Source organism: Mastigoproctus giganteus, chromosome 9, assembly GCF_048544385.1.
Source record: "Mastigoproctus giganteus isolate SK-2022 chromosome 9, ASM4854438v1, whole genome shotgun sequence".
Lineage (NCBI taxonomy): Eukaryota > Metazoa > Arthropoda > Arachnida > Uropygi > Thelyphonidae > Mastigoproctus > Mastigoproctus giganteus.
Window position 1 is genome coordinate 73,108,973 of NC_143583.1, and position 21,674 is coordinate 73,130,646.

The following is a 21,674-nucleotide window of genomic DNA, read 5'->3' on the forward strand; positions in this document are numbered from 1 at the left end:
TGCTTTCTTGCATCATGTGCCACTACTACTACTACTACTACTACTACTACTACCTAACTTTCTTTGTGACTTGATTACAGACTACCTTATATCTACCATAGGCTTCTGTGTCGCCTGATAATTTATATGTGTCCAATGCATTTTTTTCTATGCCAGGAGTCTCATTAGTTCATCTGACATCCATTTAGTCCTAAACCTTGAACAGTGTTTCTGGCTGATGCTGCATAACTTGCTTTCTTGCATCATATGCCTCTACTAATGCTAATGCTAATACTTTCTTCAGTGAAGAAGACAAAAAAATTGATTTTGCTTTCATTTGATTTTATAAAATAAATACTTTTATTTTATACTAAAATAAAAGCATTTAACTTGCAAGGGTAAAGTTTGTGATATTTATAAACTATGTGGATCTCTGAATTTATGTTAACTAATGGAGAAATTTAGGCTCTCAACTTCCACCACCCGTTGTGGTGGAAGTTGATAGCCTAAATAAATTTAAGGCTGAGCTGGACAGGTATTTGGAACAAATGGAGGAGTGAAATGGGAGCGGTTTTTTTTTTTTTTTTTTTTGGCTGATGCTGCATAAGCTTGCTTTCTTGCATCATATGCCTCTACTAATGCTAATCCAAGCTTTGAGATCAGACTTTTATCTGCTGTCACTAGAGGGATCATAGCATCCTTAAAGACAGATTGAATGTCTGAATGCATAAATTTTTTTTTTATATTAATAGCTAATGGGCTTGGCACACCCAGGGTCCTGAGCTGGATATCATCATTCTTCTCTTTCTCTTTCTTGATGATTCCTTTTTACTTCTGATTCTCTCTCGCACCGTCTCTCTCTCTCTCAGGGTAACAGGAATTTTTTTTGGCTGATGCAGTATAAGCCTCACTTTCGTTGCACCGTATGGCTAATAATAATAATAATAATAATATGTAACTTAAGAATTTACTTCTTAATAGGTTCCATTTATTATCTTTTATTACATTTACAAATAAAATATTTAAATAAAATTATAATGAAACTTAAATGCAATTGATAATTTATGAAATAGAGTATGGGATTATTTTGTGTTAACATTGTGTTATAGTTTCACATTGCTTAAACTACATATAAACATTCTTGTGAATGTTTATATGTAGTTTAATTCATTCTGTTCATTAAAAAATCAAATACCTTCAGTGTAAATTATGAAGATTTTTAACAATTAAAGTTTGTAGAACAAATAATGACAGTCAAATAATTTAATCACAGCAACTCCTATTTTCCATATATTTTTAGGATGTTCCTATGGAGATCGAAGTTTTCCTAATTTTAGTGCCTTTAGAGATCCATTTGATCACTGCAGGGAATGTCACTGCAGTAATGGCCATGTTAGATGTCAGCATCAGCAGTGTCCACAGATTGAGTGTAAAAATCCGGTAATTTCAGAAAATAACTGTTGTCCAATATGTCAAGGTACTGTGAAAATCAAATTACCTACCTCATTCATTCAGATTGTTAAGTGTCATCATTAATCACTCTAAGATCATTTATTATGAAAAGTAATTTTTGTTCAAACAATAAACATGGGTATGAATATAATATAATATAATATAATATAATATAATGTCCATTGTTTCTATGTGTATATAAATTTAAATATTTCAATATAAAATTTAAACAATATAAATATAAATTTAAATATTTTAATGATCGTATAATTTGACTTTTGTGCATTTGATATCACTGTACTTTTAGAAAGTTAAAAGAAATGCTTTAACTCAATCACCCCTAATATACAATTTCCATGAAAAGGAAATTTCACATTATTAAAGGTTATTAAAGATCAGAAAATTGAATGCTTTCACTTTGAATATTTACAAATTTTAAGTTGTAAAGCATTTATGTGAAGCTTAAACCATTTCATATATTGTTATGGGTAGATTTTAAAAATAAATTATATTATTATTATTATTATTATTATTATTATTATTATTAACCATATGGTGCAAAGAAGCCTGTGGCTTATGCTGCACCAGCCAAAAAAAAAAAAAAATCCAGCATTACCCAGAGAGAGAGAGAGAGAGAAGTAGAAGGGAAAAAGCAAGAAATAGAAGAATGATGATATCCAGCTCAGGACCCTAAGTTTTCCAAGCCCATACTCACCAGATGTAAGCCCCTGGGGTTAAAAATTCAGTTATTCTCAGTATTTTATTTAACTTTGTCTGGTACTTTTAGCAGGGGGCTACATTTGCAATATTCCATTTATTACACTGGCCTTCATCAATATCATTAGCAAATATCAGAAACAATAGGAGAATCAGTGCTGAACTCTGTAACACCCCACTTACGTCCTTGATCCACTCACAGTCATAGCCATTTATAACAATTTTTTCTTTTCTTTATATATAGTTTAACCAACCTTTTGTAGATAGTAATAACTTCCCACTTGAGACTCATTGTTCCACTTTATTCAGAAGCTTTACTAAAGTCTAAACATACAGTAAACTCTCGATTTTCCAGTATAGATGGTAAAAAAAAAAAAAAAAATCCCAGATAATTGATTTCCTGGCTAATCCAAAAATACAGTAAGCTCCGACATATGTAAGATATGTATTCCAGGACTTCTTACGTAAGTTGAGTTTTATGTAACTTGGAAATGAATAATAAAATATTCCTACTATATCCCTGATATATTCTAAAATCACAAAAACCACATAATATCCTCAGAAGAATGAAAAAAAATAGTTATATATATAGAAAAATAGTTATATATTTTTGATTAGTTTAATTAAAAACTTTATCTGGGGACAGCGGTGAAGTAGAGGAGTGGCACATAAGAAAAGAAAACATAAAAGGAAGAAAAAAATGCATGTTATTGTACTGTAAAAACTGATACTATAAGTATTTCATAGCCTTGGTTATTATAGTTGACATCGTTGGTACCAATCACTTCACTGCTTCTCATATTCTGCCTTTCTCCTTTATTATTGTATTCACCGTTGATACTGACATGACATGACACAATACATGTTAATATTTGACCATTTTCATACATCCTTATTATTTTAATTTTCTGATCCAACTCAATCGCTTTCTTTTTGTTGGTCCCACTATCACTTATTCTCTTAGCCGACATCATGATAACGGTCAAAATTAAATTTTCTGTAAAGAACTTCAGTGCATTAAGGCAAAAACTCACTGTTATCACCCCAGGCGAGCTCATATTTTACTAAAGCACATTTCTGGAGGTCACTACCATAAAACAATAAACACAATTTGCACTTTCCGGTTTATTGGGCTTTTCTGTTAGTGCAATTCATTATAAATGGGTAGTAAACTCGATCTTATTGCATTTGCAATAATACTGATAGCTGGAATTCTGTGGGATTTTGCATTATTATGGTGAAATGTGTGTCCCCTTTATTGAAATCTTCAGTCATATAAAAAAAAACATGAATAAATTTTAAGAATCTTCTCTTCATTCCTGTTTACTACATTATTACTTGTTACTCCATATCTCACTTGTGCAATTTGTGGGTGCCATGATTGTCATTATTAATTGCTTATTTTTATTTATTTATTTATTTTTTTTTTTTTTTACTGTTTTAAATTTTACAATCCTAAAAAAGAAAAAAAAAATTGAGTGAAAAAAAATTAACGTAAGTCCAAAGTTACGTAAGTCAAGGACTTACTGTATCAAAAAATGTTCAGCAACTTACATAAAAAAGTATAGTGATAGATAAAAAATGAAAAAACTTACCAGGCACTACTTGTGTGTCCAATGCAATGCTTCCTTTTATTTTTTACGATGTTGATTTTAAATCTTATACCGTCTCTTTATTTTTTATGATGTTGCATATGGTTTGATCACCAACATTATAATGGACACGAATCGGGATAAAGATTTAACGGATGCACCATTTTCAAACTTTTGAATAATTTCAAGTTTTTGTTTAATTGAAAGCACAACTCTTTTGCATTTACCCATCACTTTTGCAATATCTAAACAAAAAAAATAAAATAAAAAAATATTTACTTTAAAAAAAATTTCTACTTAAATAACGAAACAAAATTTGTCTTTTTGCAGTGCAAGACAGAACACAACAATTGACACGACACACTAAAACAAACTAAACATTTGTTCTCTTTTTTTTTTTTTTTTTTTTGAGCAGCAGGTGTGAAGACAGTGAGGATTGCAAGATAATAGGTACATTAATCTCCCAATGATGACTTATAATGTCACTTCTTGTTGCTTATTTACGACTTGCAAAATATCTGTTTATACCTATTCTAGTTATTACTTGAATGTTATGATTTCTGGTTGATTTTTTTATTTATTTATTATTTTAAATTTGGAATCTTTAAGTGTCCCGGTTAATCCAATCCTGGTAAATCGAGAGTCTGCTGTACTTTTAGAATTGTTCTTTACATCCAGTTCTTTTGTGACACCTTCATGATTGCCTGTCATATTAGTTAGACCGGCAATCTGTTATAATTTATTGCTGTTGTAATAAATTATAACAGCAATAAATTGCTGTTATAATCTTGTATGTTCTCTTGTAATACATCCTTAATAATCATGAACTCCATAATTTTCCCTGCCACAAAAGTTAACACTTACATATTTTTAATTGGCTTTTTTATCTTTAGAGCCATCGTTATAAATTGAAGATACTTTTGCACATCTCCAATCTGTTGGGATTTCACCTGAATGCACCAATTATATAATAGAGGCTTGGGCAATTTGTCTTTTAATATCAATGGATAAATCACATCAGTTACTCATCCTTCTTTACATTCAAGTGCTATATTTCTCTTCCAGTCCTTTTTTTAATGATCACACAATTGGCTGATCATAGTATCTGTTATCTAGACTCATAGTACTGTCAGATCTAAAACTCATATGTGGATCTTGTATATGAGTAATACTACTATAAGTACTTTAATTATGTTGAGTTGTATATAAATGTAATTATATCATTTCCCTTTTATTATTTATATCCCTATGGTCCATGTTAGTTTGCTGTAAGACAATTTAGTGTGTGTAAAAATTTTGGTGTATACCAGTTGTTCTTGTTTATGCTCCAGCATGACTACCACGTAAGAAGAGTTTACATTAAATCACAACTATACATTACATTTAACTATACATTAAATCACAACTATATCTGCCTCCGTAGCCGAGTGGGCAGAGCAGGAGTGCAGTAGCACACGTTCTTTGAGTAGACCGGGGTTCAAGCCCCTGATTGCTGAATACGGTTGATCTGCCAACCCGCTCTGGACCAGTGTGGCAGATTACGGTCCATTTCCCTCAGCATGAATTGTTGAGGAGGCTTCCATCCTGCAGTGGGTTGATAATGGCTGCACTTTACTTTTTTTTTACACAACTATAATCATTAATCATGTGTAGCAATAACTTGGGCTTAAACCATGGTGCACTCAAATTGCATGTGCTATGGCACTCTCACTCCTGACCTGACCACTTGGCTGTATCACAATGTAAAACAGTTTTGTGTATATGAAACGATGATGAATGAATTGCATTTTGGTAAATATGATGTTTGTTATTTGGTTTTTAGGATCATTAGCAACTAAGGCTATATTGCTCCGGGAAATGCGGTGGTCATTCCCTGACCTTTCCACATCCTCCGTATTTGGTGGTGACAGGCTCGAACCCTGGTCTAATCAAGAAGCGTGTGCTACACACTGCTGCTCTTTCCCACCTGGCTACGGAGGCACCAACGGTAAATATGAGTATGCTACATTATCAGTAGGAAATTTATTGTGTTCCTGCATAAAGGATGGGCTATGGGTTGGACACCAAGAAGAATAGCCTTTGAAAGTGAAGAAAGTAATGAAGTTTACTTTTCTTTTTTTCTTTTTCTTTTTTTTTTGGTTTTTTGCTTTTCCATTTTTATGGATGGATGTTTAAACCTGTGATAGCACTGTGAAATGGTTGGGAAACCAGAACTGTTACAGAGATCAGAAATTAAAAAAAATAATAATTAATTAAAAATGTTGTTGTTACTACTCCAGTAGTATGGATGAGTTGAAAGTTTGGAAGCCAGGTTTGGTTATTTTAGAATTTGTGCTTAAGTGGTTGAAGCCTTGAGCCATAAATATATTATGTCTGTAAATTGAATGTATTCTATGGTAACTTTTGCAGAATAAAAAAACCTGAGTTCCCAGGAGAAAAATCCATGCTATAGAATCACTAACTATAGAATCACTATAGTGATTCTATAGTTAATGAATGTATAGTGAATCTATAGTGAGTCTATAGTGAATCTCTGCTATAGAATCACTAACTTGATATCAATGCAAAGAAAATCCATAAAAGTTCCTTCTTCTTTCTAGATGGAAAGAACCTGGACTTTTTCTGAATAGTATGGAATGATAGCAGTCATAACCAGCATTCTAGCCCCGAGGTCTGGAAAGCTAGAAAAAATGTATTAATACATATAGCAGGTGTGAAGAAGTAAACGGAGAAGGATACTTTTTTTCTCTATGGCTAGCTGTTGAATTCATGCTATTAGAATAGCATAAGATTCATAAAGAAAGTAAATGAAAATAAAAAAAAAAGTCACTGTTATTTTATGTGGGCTGGCTGTTGAAACTGATATTACTCTAACATAAATGGGTTGAAGGTTAGGATACCAGAAGAAAATTAGTTAGCACAGAGATTAATCATAAATAAATCAAATAAAGGTTACTGTTTTTTTTTTTTTTTATAGACCACTATTTGAAACCATTACCATCATATTAACACTTGTTTCTCATATTATCCATATTACTTTTATACCACTAACTTTAGCAGCTTTCCATTAAAAAAATAATAATAATAAAAAAGTATGATAAGGGTTGCAAAATGAATTTACAGAGTTGCTGGTAATCTAGTCAGCATCCATTCTTGGTTTAATGCCAAGCATGGTTCAACTGAAATTCCAAGTAATCATATATTTTTATAAAGGCAGTTTCTTGTCTTTGTGTAATATTTGAAAGTTTTATAACTTTGAATGATATATTAGTGATTAAGAAATGATTTAGTAATTCAATGAAAATGTTGATACTTCTAGATTGTTTATATGTGAATCATGTGTTTATGGATGGTGAGAAATTTGCTGATCCTCTTAATCCTTGTCAGACTTGTCAGTGTAATTACCCACACGTGACATGCGAGCCAAATGTTTGCAAAGAAATTAACTGTCTTCATCCAGTCAATGGTGCCTGCTGCAAGGAATGTTCTGGTACTATTTCCCATTATGTAATATTGGTCTGAATATTTTAGTCTCTTGAGTTTTATTTAAATAAAAAGTGTAATTATAACATTGCCCTTTTGTTATTTATTTCTCCATATATAAATAAAAGCCAAATAATATCTTTAGATAAGAAAAAGGAAACTTACATGGTATATTTATCCAAATAAACAAACAAAAAAAAAAAAAAGTTTAATTGAAATAATCACTCTTAAGACGTGTGAAAGTATTAGTGCTGAAACTTCAGCACATTACATACTAGGTAACTACTGCTGTTACTGTATAACTAAAATTAACAAACCAACCAAATTAATTAAACAAGGAAAATCTACCTTTTCCAATTTGCATTTCATACAGTTGGTTTTTTTTTTTTTTTTTTTTTTAAGTTAGCCTGAAGAGGGCTGGATGTATTTGAGTTTGTGCTTCTTTAGATTAGTTAGTTCTCTCATTTTGTTTTATATAGGGGCACCAGCAAATGCATAGCTGTATTTCAGCAGTTCATTATGAAAGTAGACCTTTTAGGTGTTGAGAGATGTGGGTGCTACCTTGCAGAAACCAGCCTGCGATACCACTGTTCTTTTAATTTTCATATTATTTTATGATTTCAGTTTATTTCTTATTTGGGAATCTACTTTTGTCATCGTGGATGGATTTTTCAACCTTTTTGTATAACATAGGCTGCAACAATACAGCAACCTCACAAAGGGCTGAGGGGCTCTTCCTGTGGTGAAGGTAGGTTTCCTTTTTTTGTTAATTTGGTTGGTTAATTAATTTTTTCTTTTTTTTTTTTCTTTTTGTTATGGTAACAGCAGTAGCTAACTAATATGTAGTGTGCTGGAGTTAGTATTAGTATTAGTAGTATTATTATTAGCCGTATGGTGCAAGGAAGCCTGAGGCTTATGCTGCACCAGTCAAAAAAAAAATTCTGAATTACCTCAAGGGAGAGTCAGAAGTAGAAGGGAATCACCAAGAAAGGGAAGGCATTATTTGTTTATTTCAATAAAATCACATTTATATATTGGTATATCACATAAAATTGTTGAATGATTTTACCAATAGATGATGTATTACAACTCCAAAATTCCAAATGAATTTTTTAATGTCATGTTTTTTTTTTCTTTTGGCTGATATTAGCTTAATTCACACTGAGGCTTCATTGAAGAAGTGACCATTACCAAGTTGTAATCTGAAGTACTCAGAAGACAACTAGCATTAACTATGTACTTCAACAGGTTGTGGAAAGGAAAAGATCATGTTTGTTGGGTGTGTGATTAGGATTGTCTTGTGTTTTAGTAAGAAAATGAACAAGTTGCATGAGGTCATTAGTAATAGTAAAAGCCTCAGCATTTCTACCAGCTGGGTCTGTACAACTCTAAAATTGAAGCCATCAGAAGCTGTATATATTAAAATCGCCAAGGGAAATTACTTCACTATAGAAAAGTAGATTAGAGAAAGTTGAATTTTAAAGAAATAAAATCAAAAAGTTCTAAGTGATTTGCAGAGTTGAAAGAATGATAGAGGCAACGGGTGTATTTGACAGAATGAGGAAAGGAGATTTTAAGTGAGATGAGATAAAAAAAAAGAAAAAAAAAGAAAAATAGATTTCAGCTTAGAAAGTCCCTAAAAAGAAAAATCAAAGCATACATATGAACAGTTGCCACCTTTAAAATAGAAAAAGGAATTAATAGTGAATAATGGATGGGACAGCTAATAAATTGAGATTCTATAAGGCTTGGCATTCTATATATCAAAGTGGACATTATTGCAATTGAGATCAAATATATTTTTATGTATTATTAGGAAATTTAGCATTAGCATTAGCCTAATGCTAATTTAGATTAATAAGTTTGCAAATAAGATTATTTAACTATTCATGATGCATCGATGTAGATGAAAAAGTTGGGGAGGATATGTTGTAAGGATTCATGAAATTTTTAGATATATCACAAACACAGCAAGAATATACCAACTCCTTAACATAATATGGTCTAGGCTATCCCGCCTCTAAATACACTGCTCAGAATCCCTCTTTAGTCACAATTGGTTGAGTAAGGTAACTTATCAACAGGTTTGGTCAGTAGCATATCTAGTGGCTAGCCTGGAAACCATTTTAAAACTGTTCCTTCAAAATGTAAGGAATATCAGATCTCACTGTGACACCCATTTTTACTTCAAAAGACATAACCTATACAGCATGATAGAAGAGATGGAGAGGTACCAGAGCTTTTCTCTCTAAAGACCAGACATGGTTTTTGCCACTTGAAGTTTGCATTGAGCACAGTAGTGTTATTTCAATGAGCATAGAGAGATAATTACTGTCTAGTATTATGCTTTCTCACAGAGTCTCAGTGTTAGTGTTAATTAAGTAAAAAAAACTTAAAATTATTCCTGAAACCTATTTTCACAAGCTTCCAAATTTTACAATTACACTAATCCCATTATTTCAAAAAAGTCATTATTTATATAAATACTGAATTATCTAATATAAATCAGTAGTAATTTATGCTTTATTCTATTTAATTATTGACTTACTTTAAAATCAACCAATAATAAATAAACTAAAAAAACAAAATGCATATATTACAAAAGTAAAAATATTTTGTTCAAAAGTGTTGAAAGCATATTTTATTTATAAGAATATATGGTACAGTAGATACAATGTTATTTGCACATCTTAGTATGTTATTTTCACATTTTAGTATTTAATTTTGGTTTTAATTTTTAACATTTTTCCTCATATTAATATGAAAAAGAACTTCATTGTAATAAAAAATTAGTGGGTACCCCATGGATTAAAAGTAAAAAATGCATTATCATTGAAAAAGGTGGAAAACATAATAAAGGATAATAATAACGAATTCTTTTGTTTCTTTTAAAACTTCCATTTTTTTTTTTTCCTACAGTTAAAGTTTGTGATGAAAATGAGATTCTTGCACTGCTTCTATTGGAAAGAGCAGCAGCGTGGAAAGCAAGGTGCTGAGGTTTTCAAGGAATGCTGGGAGTCATTCATTATGGAATGAGTAAATACATGGGTTTTGTTAGGGTAACTAAGAGTAAGAATAGGTGCATGTATACTTGCATTTACACCAATACTAGGAGGATAATAAATAAATTTGATGAATTTGGGGAGCTGATCAAGGCATCAAAGGCAAATATCATTGGAATATAACAGACGTAGTGTGCCACAGATATAAAGAATGCAGAATTGTAATTTCGGGAGTACAATGCGTACAGAAAGGATAGACAGGATAGAAAGGAAAGAGGGGTCATGCTGTTAGCTAAGAAACGCATAAAATCTAAGGAAGTGCATCCAGTTGACATTGGTGGAGAGTGCAATGTTGAGTCAGTTTGGTGTGACATAAGCACTGGGAAAGCAAAAATGAGAGCAGGAGTGTGTTTTAAGCCTAATGACTGATGAGTACAATGACCAACTGTACAGAGAAATAGAGCAGGACAATAAATAAAATTGTCTTATAATGGGGGATTTTAACTTCCCAGATATTGATTGGTACTTGTGGATTGGTCTATTGCACATTAGCAAGACTTTTGTGGATTTATTGGATGATTGTTTTCTACAACAGTATGTTCGAGAGGCAACAAGATGGAGTAATACTCTTGATTTGATTATCAGCAGTGATTATTCATGCATTAAGAATCTGCAGATAAAGGAGTGGCAGTGATCACAGTGTACTGATGTGTAATTTACTCAAAAATGTAACTGCCATCGCCAGGGGTAAAGGGAAGGATTTTTGCTTTCGTAAAGGTGACTACAGTGGTCTGAGACACTTTTTAAATTCTATATATTAGGATCAACTGATGATGTTATCAATGGCAAATTCTAAATGGGAAGCATTCAAGGAGATAATCTTGGAAGCTACTAGGCTTTTTGTTCCAACTAAGAAATATTGTTCAAAATTTAGGCAATAAATGGATGTCAGATGAACTATGAGTCTCATGGAAGAGAAAAAAAATGCATGGGATACATATAAATTATCAGGAGACACATATGCCTATGGTAGATATGAGATAGTCTGTAATCAAGTCACAAAGGAGGTTTGGCAAGCATAGGCAGATTACAAGAAATCTTTGTCAAAGGATGCAAAGGACAAACAGCAAAGGCTTCTTTACTTATGTAAGCTCTAGAAGGAAGGGGATGAATCAGATTGGCCCACTTGATATCGATGGTTCAGATTTTGGTGATTCTGCTCAGGTAGCTGACAAACTGAATGAGTATTTTGCATCTACATTTCATGCATGAGGATTTCTGTAGGGAAGTGGAGGTCAGAAACTTATTAAACTCTGACAGGGAGTTAAATGATTTTGTACTAACTGAGAGCAAAGTGGAGGAGAAATTGTTGAAGTTAAACATAAGAAAGGCACCTGGAGTGGTGGAATCTATCCATTTATATATTTAAGGAGGCAGTAAAGGAAGTTGTTGTTGTTTGATTTGATTTTTAGGAGCATTAGCAATGGCCATATTGCTCAGGGAATATGCGGTGGTCATTCCCTGACCTTTCCGCATCTTCAGTATTTGGTAGTGTTGAGCTCGAACCCCGGTCTAATCAAGAAGCATGTGCCACACACTGTTGCTCCATCCCACCTGGCTACGGAGGCGCCAGCAAAGGAAGTAAGCACACCATTAACCATAATTATGAAAGCATCCTCGTATTCAGGGGAGGTCCCTATGGATTGGAGTAATGCAGATGTATCCCAATTCACAAATTGGGGATAAAAGGGTGACACGAGTAATTACACATCTGTTTGTTTGACTTCTGTTCCTGGGAAAGTAATGGATTTGCTGGTTAAAGGAGCAATGCAGGATCATCTAGACAATACTGCAGTTATATTTCAGACATAGCAGCAGTTTAAGGGGATGTCTTGTCTGCCCAATTTGATTGGATACTGTGATGTGGTCAGAAAGAAACTTGATGCAAATAATAATTTTGATGATATGTATATACTTAGATTTTAAGAAAGCTTTTAATATTGTTGCACATGAAAGATTACTATAGAAATGGCAGCAGTATGGCATTAAGGGCAAGTTGTTGCTATGGATAAAGGGATATTTGAGTGGAAGAAGACAGAGAGTGGTAATCAATGGGCACTACTTTTCATGGATCAATGTTATTAGTGGTGTCCCCCCAAGGGTCTGTGTTGGGCCCATTGTTGTTTTCTGTATTTATCAATGATATTGATTAAGGTATATCAGGCTTAATGTCCAAGTTTGAAGATGATATGAAGATTTGTAGGATTGTTAACAGATACTGCAACAGGATCTGGAAAAGTTGAGCAGATGAGCTGAAAAGTGGCAACTGAAGTTTAACATTGACAAATTCAAAGTGCTGCATATGGGTAGCAATAACCCAGAGTAACATATCAACTGTATGGTACTACACTCAGGGTAGTGGAGAATTTAGAAGACCTGGGGGTAATTATGTAGTCAGATATGAAGTTTTCTTTCTAGTACAGATGGGCAGGAAAGAGCTGCTTGTGGTATCTTGTCAATGATATACAGGAATTTTGCTAGCAGGGATAAGGAGGTGATTATCCCTTTGTATAAGGCAATGGTCAGACCACACCTTGAGTACTGCATACCAGTCTGGATGCGTCATTTTTAGGAAAGATGTAGAGCTTCTGGGACGAGTACAGAGAAGGGCTTCAAGATAACTGCTGTCTTGTCTGCTGCTGAACTGCTGAACAAAAGGTCACTGCTGAACAAAAGCCGAGAATTAGGGTTGAATTTGAAAGTGTCTGCAATTCTGCCCAGACACAATAGGAGGGAGTATATGATGAGAGCCTTGTCGATCAATTCGGCCCTGGAAAGATTGTGCAAGGCTCAAGGGGTAGAATTTTTTTCAGCCTGGACTGTACTTGTTAACAGGAGAGATTGCTTCTACAGGGATGGGATACACTTAAATAGAAAGGGTGCAAGAATATTTGCTGATGCTATCGAGGCAGTGTTAGGTGGGTCAGAAAACTGCTAGCTTGGGGGGGGAGACAAAGACCAATAGATTGACAGTAGCCACTGGCAGAGGTGAAAGAGATTCTTGCACTGCTTCTATTAGAATGAGCAGAAGCCTGAAAAACAAGATGCATGATATTTCAGAGACTGCTGGGAGCCATTGCGGTACAAGTAAACACATGGGTTGTGTTAGGGTAGCTAAGAATAGAAACAGGTGCAGGTATACTTGTGTGTACACCAATGCTAGGAGTTTAGTAAATAAATTTGATGAATTTGAGGTATTGCTCAAAACATCAAAGGCAGATATTGTTGGGATATCAGAGACGTGGTGTCACACAGATATAAGGGATGCAGAACTGCAATTTGGGGAGTACAACGTCTACAGAAAGGATAGACAGGATAGGAAGAGGGGAGGGGTTATGCTATTAGTTAAGAAACACATAAAATCCAAGGAAGTGAAGCCAGTCGACATCGCTGGACAGTGCAGTGTTGAGTCAGTTTGGTGTGACATAAGCATTGGGAGATCAAAATTGAGAGTAGGAGTGTGCTATAGGCCTAATGACTCTGATGAGTATAATAAGGAACTGTACAGGGAAATAGAGTGGGCCAGTAAATCAGAGAGTCTTATAATGGGAGATTTTAATTTCCCAGATATTGACTGGAATTTGGGGGCTGGTTACTCACGCACTAGCAGGGCTTTTGTGGATTTATTGGATGATTGTTTTCTACATCAGCATGTTCGGGAGGCAACTAGAGGGAGTAATACTCTTGATTTGATTATCAGCAGTGATTCTTCATGCATTAAGAATCTGCAGATAAATGAACCACTAGGTGGCAGTGATCACAGTGTGCTGAAGTGGGAGTTACTCAAAGAGGTAACTACCATTAGGGGTAAAGGGAAGGGGTATTGCTTCCGTAAAGGCGACTACGATGGACTGAGACAGTATTTAAATTCTATACAGTGGGACCAACTGATGATGTTACCAACAGCAAATTCAAAATGGGAAGCATTCAAAGAACTTATCTTGGAAGCTACTAGGCTTTACATACCAACTAAGAAATATTGTTCAAGGTTTAGGCCAAAATGGATGTCAGATGAACTAATGAGGCATATGGCAGAGAAGAAAAATGCATGGGATACTTACAAATTAACACATGACACAGAAGCCTATGATAGATACAAGTTGATATGCAACCAAGTTACAAAGGAGGTTAGGCAGGCGAAGGCAGATTACGAGAAATGCTTGCCAAGGGATGCAAAGAAAAACAGCAAAGAGTTCTTTACTTATGTAAACTCTAGAAGGAAGGGGATGAATCAGATTGGTCCACTTGATATTGATGGGTGAACTGTTGATGATCCTGCTCAGGTAGCTAACAAACTAAATGAATATTTTGCATCGAAATTCACACATGAGGAGTTATTCAGCGAGGAGAATGCCAAAGGTGTATTCAACTCTAGCAGTAAGCTACAGAATCTTGAAATAACTGGGAGTAAAGTGGAGGAGAAACTGTTGAAGATAAACACAAGAAAGGCACCCGGGGTGGATGGGATCTATCCAGTTATATTAAAGGAGGCAGCAAAGGAAGTAAGCAAACCCTTAGCCATTATTATGAGAGCTTCCTTGGACTCAGGGGAGGTACCCATAGACTGGAAATATGCAAATGTGACCCCAATTCACAAAGGAGGATCAAAGGCTGACACAAGTGATTATAGACCTGTGAGCTTAACTTCTGTTCCAGGAAAATTAATGGAGGCACTGGTTAAAGAAGCACTGCAGGATCATTTAGACAAGACTTCAGTTATAGCTCAGACACAGCATGGTTTTGTTAAAGGGAAGTCTTGCCTGACCAACTTGATTGGATACTATGATGCAGTCACAAAAGAACTGGATGCAGGGAATAACTTTGATATTATATACTTGGATCTTAGAAAGGCTTTTGATACTGTTGCACATGGAAGACTGCTACACAAATTGGAGCAGTGTGACATTGGAGGCAAATTGCTGCTATGGATAAAGGGGTGTTTGAGGGGGAGAAGACAGAGAGTGGTAATCAATGGACACTGCTCATCGTGGACTAATGTTATTAGTGGAGTCCCTCAGGGCTCAGTGTTGGGTCCATTATTGTTTTCTGTATTTATAAATGATATTGATGATGGTATATCAAGCTTAATGTCCAAGTTTGCAGCCGATACAAAGGTTGGCAGGGTTGTCAAGGACACTACTGACACTATGCTGCTGCATCAGGATCTGGAAAGGTTGAGCAGATGGGCTGAGAGGTGGCAAATGAAGTTTATCATTGACAAATGTAAAGTACTACACATGGGAAACAGCAACCCCAGAGCAACGTATCAACTCTGTGGTACTACACTGACAGTGGTAGAGAATGAAAGGGACTTGGGGGTGGTTGTGCAGGCAGATATGAAGTTCTCTGAGCAGTGCAGACGGGCTGCAAGAGTAGCTCATGGAGTATTGTCAATGATATACAGGAATTTTTCCAGCAGGGATAAGGAGGTGATTATTCCATTGTATAAGGCAATGGTCAGGCCACACCTAGAGTACTGTATACAGGTCTGGAGGCCTCATTTCAAGAAGGATATAGAGCTGCTGGAATGAGTACAGAGAAGGGCAACAAGATTAGTGAATGGAACAAAGGGGTGCTCTTACGAAGAAAGGCTTAAGTTTTGCAAATTATGGTGTCTGGAGACTAGGCACCAGCGAGGTGATCTGATAGAGGTGTATAAAGCCTTGAATGGTTTAAGCATGCTCAATGCTGATGGGATTCTTCCTCTAGCTCAGAAAAATCACCTGAGAGGGCATAAATTCAAATTGAGGAAAGACAGATGTAGGATAGACGTGTGGAAATTTGCCTTTAGCCAGCGGGTGGTTGGTTGGTGGAACAGACTTCCATCCCTTGTGGTGGAGGTTGATAGCCTAAATAAATTTAAGGCTCAGCTGGACAGGTATTTTGAACGAACAGAGGTGTGAAGTGGAAGTGGGGGTTTTTTTTTTTTTTTTGGCTGATGCTGCATAAGCTTGCTTTCTTGCATCAAATGCCTCTACTAATGCTAATGCTAAATAAATGAGTGGAACTAAGGGTTGCTGTTACCAAGAAAGGCTTAAGTTCTTAGCATCTGGAGACTAGGTACCTGTGAGGTGATATGATTGAAGTGTATAAGGCTTTGAATGGTGTGAGCAGGCTCCATGCTGATGAGATTCTTCCTCTTGCTCAGATTGTGCATAAACTCAAAATGAGGAAAGACAGTTGTAGAATAAATTTGCTGAAATTTGCCTTTAGTCAGCGGGTGGTCGATTGCTGGAACAAACTTTGTTGTTGCAGAAGTTGACAGCTTAAATAAATTCAAGGCTGAAGTAAACAAACTTTTGGAGTGAATGGATAAGTGAAATGGGAGGTTTTATTCTTCTCTTTTTTTGGCTGATGCTATAAGCTAATAAGCCTTCTTTCTTGCATCAGATGTCTCTATTAATGTTAATGCTAAATGTTTCCATTGCTGTATTTAAAGTATGGACAGCACAGTGCCTTTCATAATTCTACAACAAAAATTTTCTTGAAGTCTAAACGAGTACATTTTTGGCTTAGGTCAACTTTGAAAATAATTAATTGTACTGAATTTTTCAACATGTTTCATTCAAATGAACCTACAAATCACTAATAATAAGGCAAGTTGACTATATTTTCATTTCATTTAATAAACATTTCTTAGTGAAATGTTGGTAAAAACCGTATTCATTGTACTTTGAATTTACTTTGGTTTATTAATTTTTTAGATTGCTCTTTCGAAGGAAAGCATTACTCAAATGGGCTGAATTTTACTAACTCTGTTGACCCTTGCCAGTGGTGCAAATGTGAAGTAAGTTGGATGTATTTTATTACTAGTAATATAATTTATAAACAAATCATTTTGTTTGTTTTTTATAAAATGTGCCTCAGAATGTATATTATACCAAATACAGTTATTCTGAATTATTCATTTGTTCACACTTTGATTCAGAAGGAATAGCAAATATTTTGGGAGGTTGTACTATGATTATTCTGAGTAAAAAAGTTCATATAAACATGTATCGAATTCTCAATAGATACAAAGATATAGCTATGTGAAACTGGCATGCACAGCTCTCTGAATCAGATATGACCAAGAAGCAATTATAACCTGATGCTATTTGATGTTAGAAAGTGCTAAGAATGGTGCACATCTTCACACATGCTGAATATGCTGATATGGTGTTTGTCTATGGTTTTTGTGATGGAAGTGCTACTGCTGCTTGTAGAGAATACCGTCGACAATTTCCTAACCACAGAGTACTGGATTCAAGAGTGTTTACTAGAGGCCTCCGTAGCCGAGTGCTCAGGAGTGGGAGTGTAGTAGCACATGCTCTTTGAGTAGACCGGGGTTAAAGCCCCTGACTGCTGAATATGGTCGATCTGCCAACCCTCACTGGACCAGCATGGCAGATTATGGTCCATTTCCCTCAGTATGAATTGTTGAGGAGGCTTCCATCCTGCAGTGGGTTGATAATGGCTGCACTTTATCTTTTTTTTTTTTACTAGTGTTTACACCAAACTGCTTGAGACTGGTACGGTTCCTAGCACTCATATTTTTCTCTGAATGTGCAAATGAACAAAATGTGGATGAAATAGAACACATTCTTCAGTGAATGCACTATTAGCAAGTAGTCTTACTATTAGCACACAAAGAATTTCTACGTGTATCAGTGTTCCACAGACAAGAGTATGGCGAATGTTACGTGAGCACAGCTTGTATCCATTGCAGAAGTTGACAAGAATGACAAGTCTGTTAAGGCTAGTATCCTTTAATGTGTTATATTCTCTGCCCTGCCTGTTTTGAAGTATAACACTTTACTTTCATTGCCAATTGTATTAATTGATGCATACAGCGGGTGCAACACCATCAACCAGGAGACAATGCCCAGTGATTGGAATTTTGTCGGTGGGTAAATGATAATCGGCGATTAATTCCATTAATACTGTTCAGCAGTGAAGCTACTTTCACCCGTGACGGTATCAACAACACCCATAAGTCTCATAGGTAGTCAGACAAAAATCCACATGCCACTGTAGAAACAAATTTTCAGAATTGCTTCTCTGTAAACGTGTGGTGCGGCATCATTGACAATCAATTAAATGGGCCTATTGCGTTACAAAATTGTCTTACAGGGCCCATTTATCTAGAATTTCTGCAAAACAAACTAAGAATGTTCCCTTGGCTACACGGATTGGTGTGTACTTTCAGCTAGATGGAGCTCCTGCACATTATACCCGTCTGGTGATACAATGTCATGATGAACCAAAGACGACAAATGAAGAGCAAGAAAAACACTGACAGGGAGAAAATTGAGTATACTGAGTTATGCAAAGCCATTAGAAAGAGACTCAGAGAGGACATAAGAAGATTTAACACAAGAAAAGTAGAACAAGCATTAAGGGAAAACAAAGGATTTAAATCAGCAGCCATGAGCAGTAATACAGAAAGACAAATGATACTGAAACTGAAGAATAGCAATGGTGTACTTATAAACAGCAGAGAAGGCATAATTCAAATAGCAGAAGACTACTATAGAGAATTATACAAGGAGCGAGGGAATGATACCAGCAGTGGGGAAGATGGATTGCAAAGTAGCAACACATACGACATACCCGATATTCTTCCTGATGAGGTAGAACATGCATTGAAGAAAATGAAGAATCGGAAAGCCCAGGGGGAAGATGAAGTTACTGTAGAGTTGTTAAATTTGGGAGGAAGAGACATAACACAAAAACTGGCAAGGCTCTTCACAAAGTGCATTAGAAAAGGTGTGATGCCTAAGCAGTGGAATAATGCAATCATAGTTTTGCTGCATAAGAAAGGAGATAAATCAGAAATTGGAAATTATAGACCAATTAGCTTGTTATCCCATATGTACAAGTTGTTCACAAGGGTCATTACTAACAGATTAGAAAGAATACTTGATGAGAATCAACCGAAAGAGCAAGCTGGCTTTAGGACAAGATTCTCAACTATGGATCAACTTCACGTAATATCACAGCTAATGGAGAAAGCAAATGAATATAAAACACCATTATGCCTCGCATTTGTGGATTATGAAAAGGCATTTGACTCCATACAGCATAAGGCAATGTTTCGGGCACTGGAAAGACAAGGCATAGATACTCCATATATTATGATTTTGAAGAAAATATATGAGAGTGCTACATCCTTTATTAGACTAGACAAAGACAGTAGCAAATTTAAAATCGAGAAAGGAGTTCGACAGGGAGACACAATATCTCCGAAGCTGTTTACTGCTGCCCTTGAGGAAGCTTTCAGAAGATTAGACTGGTCGCAGAAAGGAGTCAATGTGAACGGAGAGTACCTAAACCATTTACGATTTGCAGATGACGTTGTGGTCATAAGCCACGATCCCAAAGAATTAGAGGAAAATCTTAATCAGTTATGCACAGTTAGTAAGGATTTTGGACTAAAGATGAATATGGCTAAAACAAAAATAATGATGAACAAGTATGCCACGGAAAGGGAAATAATGATTGAAGGAGCAGTAATTGAAAATGTGGAGTCATATACTTATCTGGGACAAGTTATTAGCTGTAATAATGATAAATGGCTGGAAGTCAAGAGAAGAATAAATTTTGGATGGATAGCATTCAGGAAATATAGTCACATACTGAAGAGCAATATCTCAGTTTGTCTGAAACGTAAAATAATGAATCAATGTATACTCCCCACCATGACTTATGGAAGTGAAACTTGGGCACTCACCAAAAGAATGGAAGAGAAGCTGAGAACTACACAGCGAAGAATGGAACGAATCATATTGGGAATCAGACTGTTAGATAAGAAGAGAAACACATGGATTAGGCAGCAAACTCAAGTAAAGGATATTCTTATCAAAACTAAAGAAATAAAATGGTCTTGGGCAGGACACATAGCTCGAAGACATGATGACAGATGGACTAAGAAAATAACAGAATGGTACCCAAGAGGAGCTAGAAGAAAACCTGGAAGACAAAGGCGGAGATGGATAGATGAAATTCATGAGTTTTCGAGTAGTAAATGGATGGCCAGTGCTCAAAACAGAAGGAACTGGAAAGTTGCTGGAGAGGCCTTCATCCTGCAGTGGATTGAAAATGGCTGATGATGATGATGGTGATACAATATCTAAATCGAACTTTCCCTGAATGATGGATCATCCACAGTGGTTCCTTTCATTGGCCTCCAAGGTCTACAGACCTCACTCTATTAGATTTTTTTGTGGGGATGAATGAAAAATGCAGTATACAAAGAAAAGATGAATACAAGAGAAGAATTGCTTGCTCGCATTTTGGATACTGCTGTCTTCATAAAGAATTACCAAGATGACCTCAGAAGAACAACATGTCATATTACCACAAGAGTTGCAAAGTGCATTGAAGTTGGCAGTGAGATTTTCGAACACTTATTGTGAACTGTAAAAAAATTGTCAATTATTTGTGTTTTGTATCATTCAAAAAAGTCAATAAATGCAAACAATAAGTCATTTATCATTCTTTAATACCTCTCATAATGGCTTTGTGTGTGCCACTTTCAAACAGCTGTATCTCTGTATCCATCGAGAATTGGACACATGTTTATATGAACTTTTTTTACTCAGAATAATCAATACTATAACCTCCCAAAATATTTACTATTCCTCCTGAATTACCCTATATATATATATATATATATATATATATATATATATATGTAAGCTAAATTAAAATAGGATATTGCCAGTAGCATGGCAAACCAGTAGAGTGAAAATGAATTAAACCAAATAAAATAACAATAACAGAAAAATATAAGGGGTGGATAAAGAAGAAAAGGGTAGTATTGAAGCAACGTTCCTAAAATAATTTAGAAATTATGTGAAATTTCACTAAGGTGGAAACATAAACTAACAACATTACATGACCAAATAAACTGAAAATTAATAAAATAAAATAAAATAGACTGACCATTATGCCCCATCTTGACAGAGGACCACAAGGCCAATAATAGTCAGGGAATCACTGCATTTCGAACGCTAAACAAATCCATGCAACAACGGAATGATACTAAGATCAAACTGCTGATGCAATAGATTTGTATAGCAGTGGTCCTTATGCAGTGAAAAATAATAAAACAGAAAGCCTAGTACTCGCATGGCCAAACCACACCACTGACAAAACAATAGTTAAACTGAACATGTATAGAAATAAATTAGCCATACTACTGGCAATATCCTATTTTAATTTAGCTTATTATAAACAACATGTAGTGGATTGTGCTTTTCTGCTGCCACTGATGTCAGCTTTTCTATTATTTTTTTCTTATTTATTTTATTATATATTTCAGTAATTTTTATTTCTCTATTTAATTTTTGGATTAATTTGATCATATATATATATATATAAATAGCTATAGTGACATTTTTTAATT

The 21,674-nt window shown here is 35.0% G+C and overlaps 1 protein-coding gene across 4 annotated transcripts in view; it reads left to right on the top strand.

Annotated features, from left to right (window-relative positions):
- The window catches only part of LOC150080448 (kielin/chordin-like protein), a 1,054,752-nt gene that overhangs the window by 712,234 nt on the left and 320,844 nt on the right, over positions 1-21,674 (top strand). For all 4 annotated transcript variants that reach the window (XR_016547392.1, XM_090381408.1, XM_090381409.1 and 1 more), the window contains 3 exons: positions 1,280-1,456; positions 7,060-7,230; positions 16,990-17,072. Coding sequence is in view for 3 of the 4 variants with exons in the window: in XM_090381408.1 (XP_090237534.1) it covers positions 1,280-1,456; positions 7,060-7,230; positions 16,990-17,072 (431 nt within the window). In the remaining variant the exon portion in view is untranslated. The remainder of the gene's footprint in view (positions 1-1,279; positions 1,457-7,059; positions 7,231-16,989; positions 17,073-21,674) is intronic.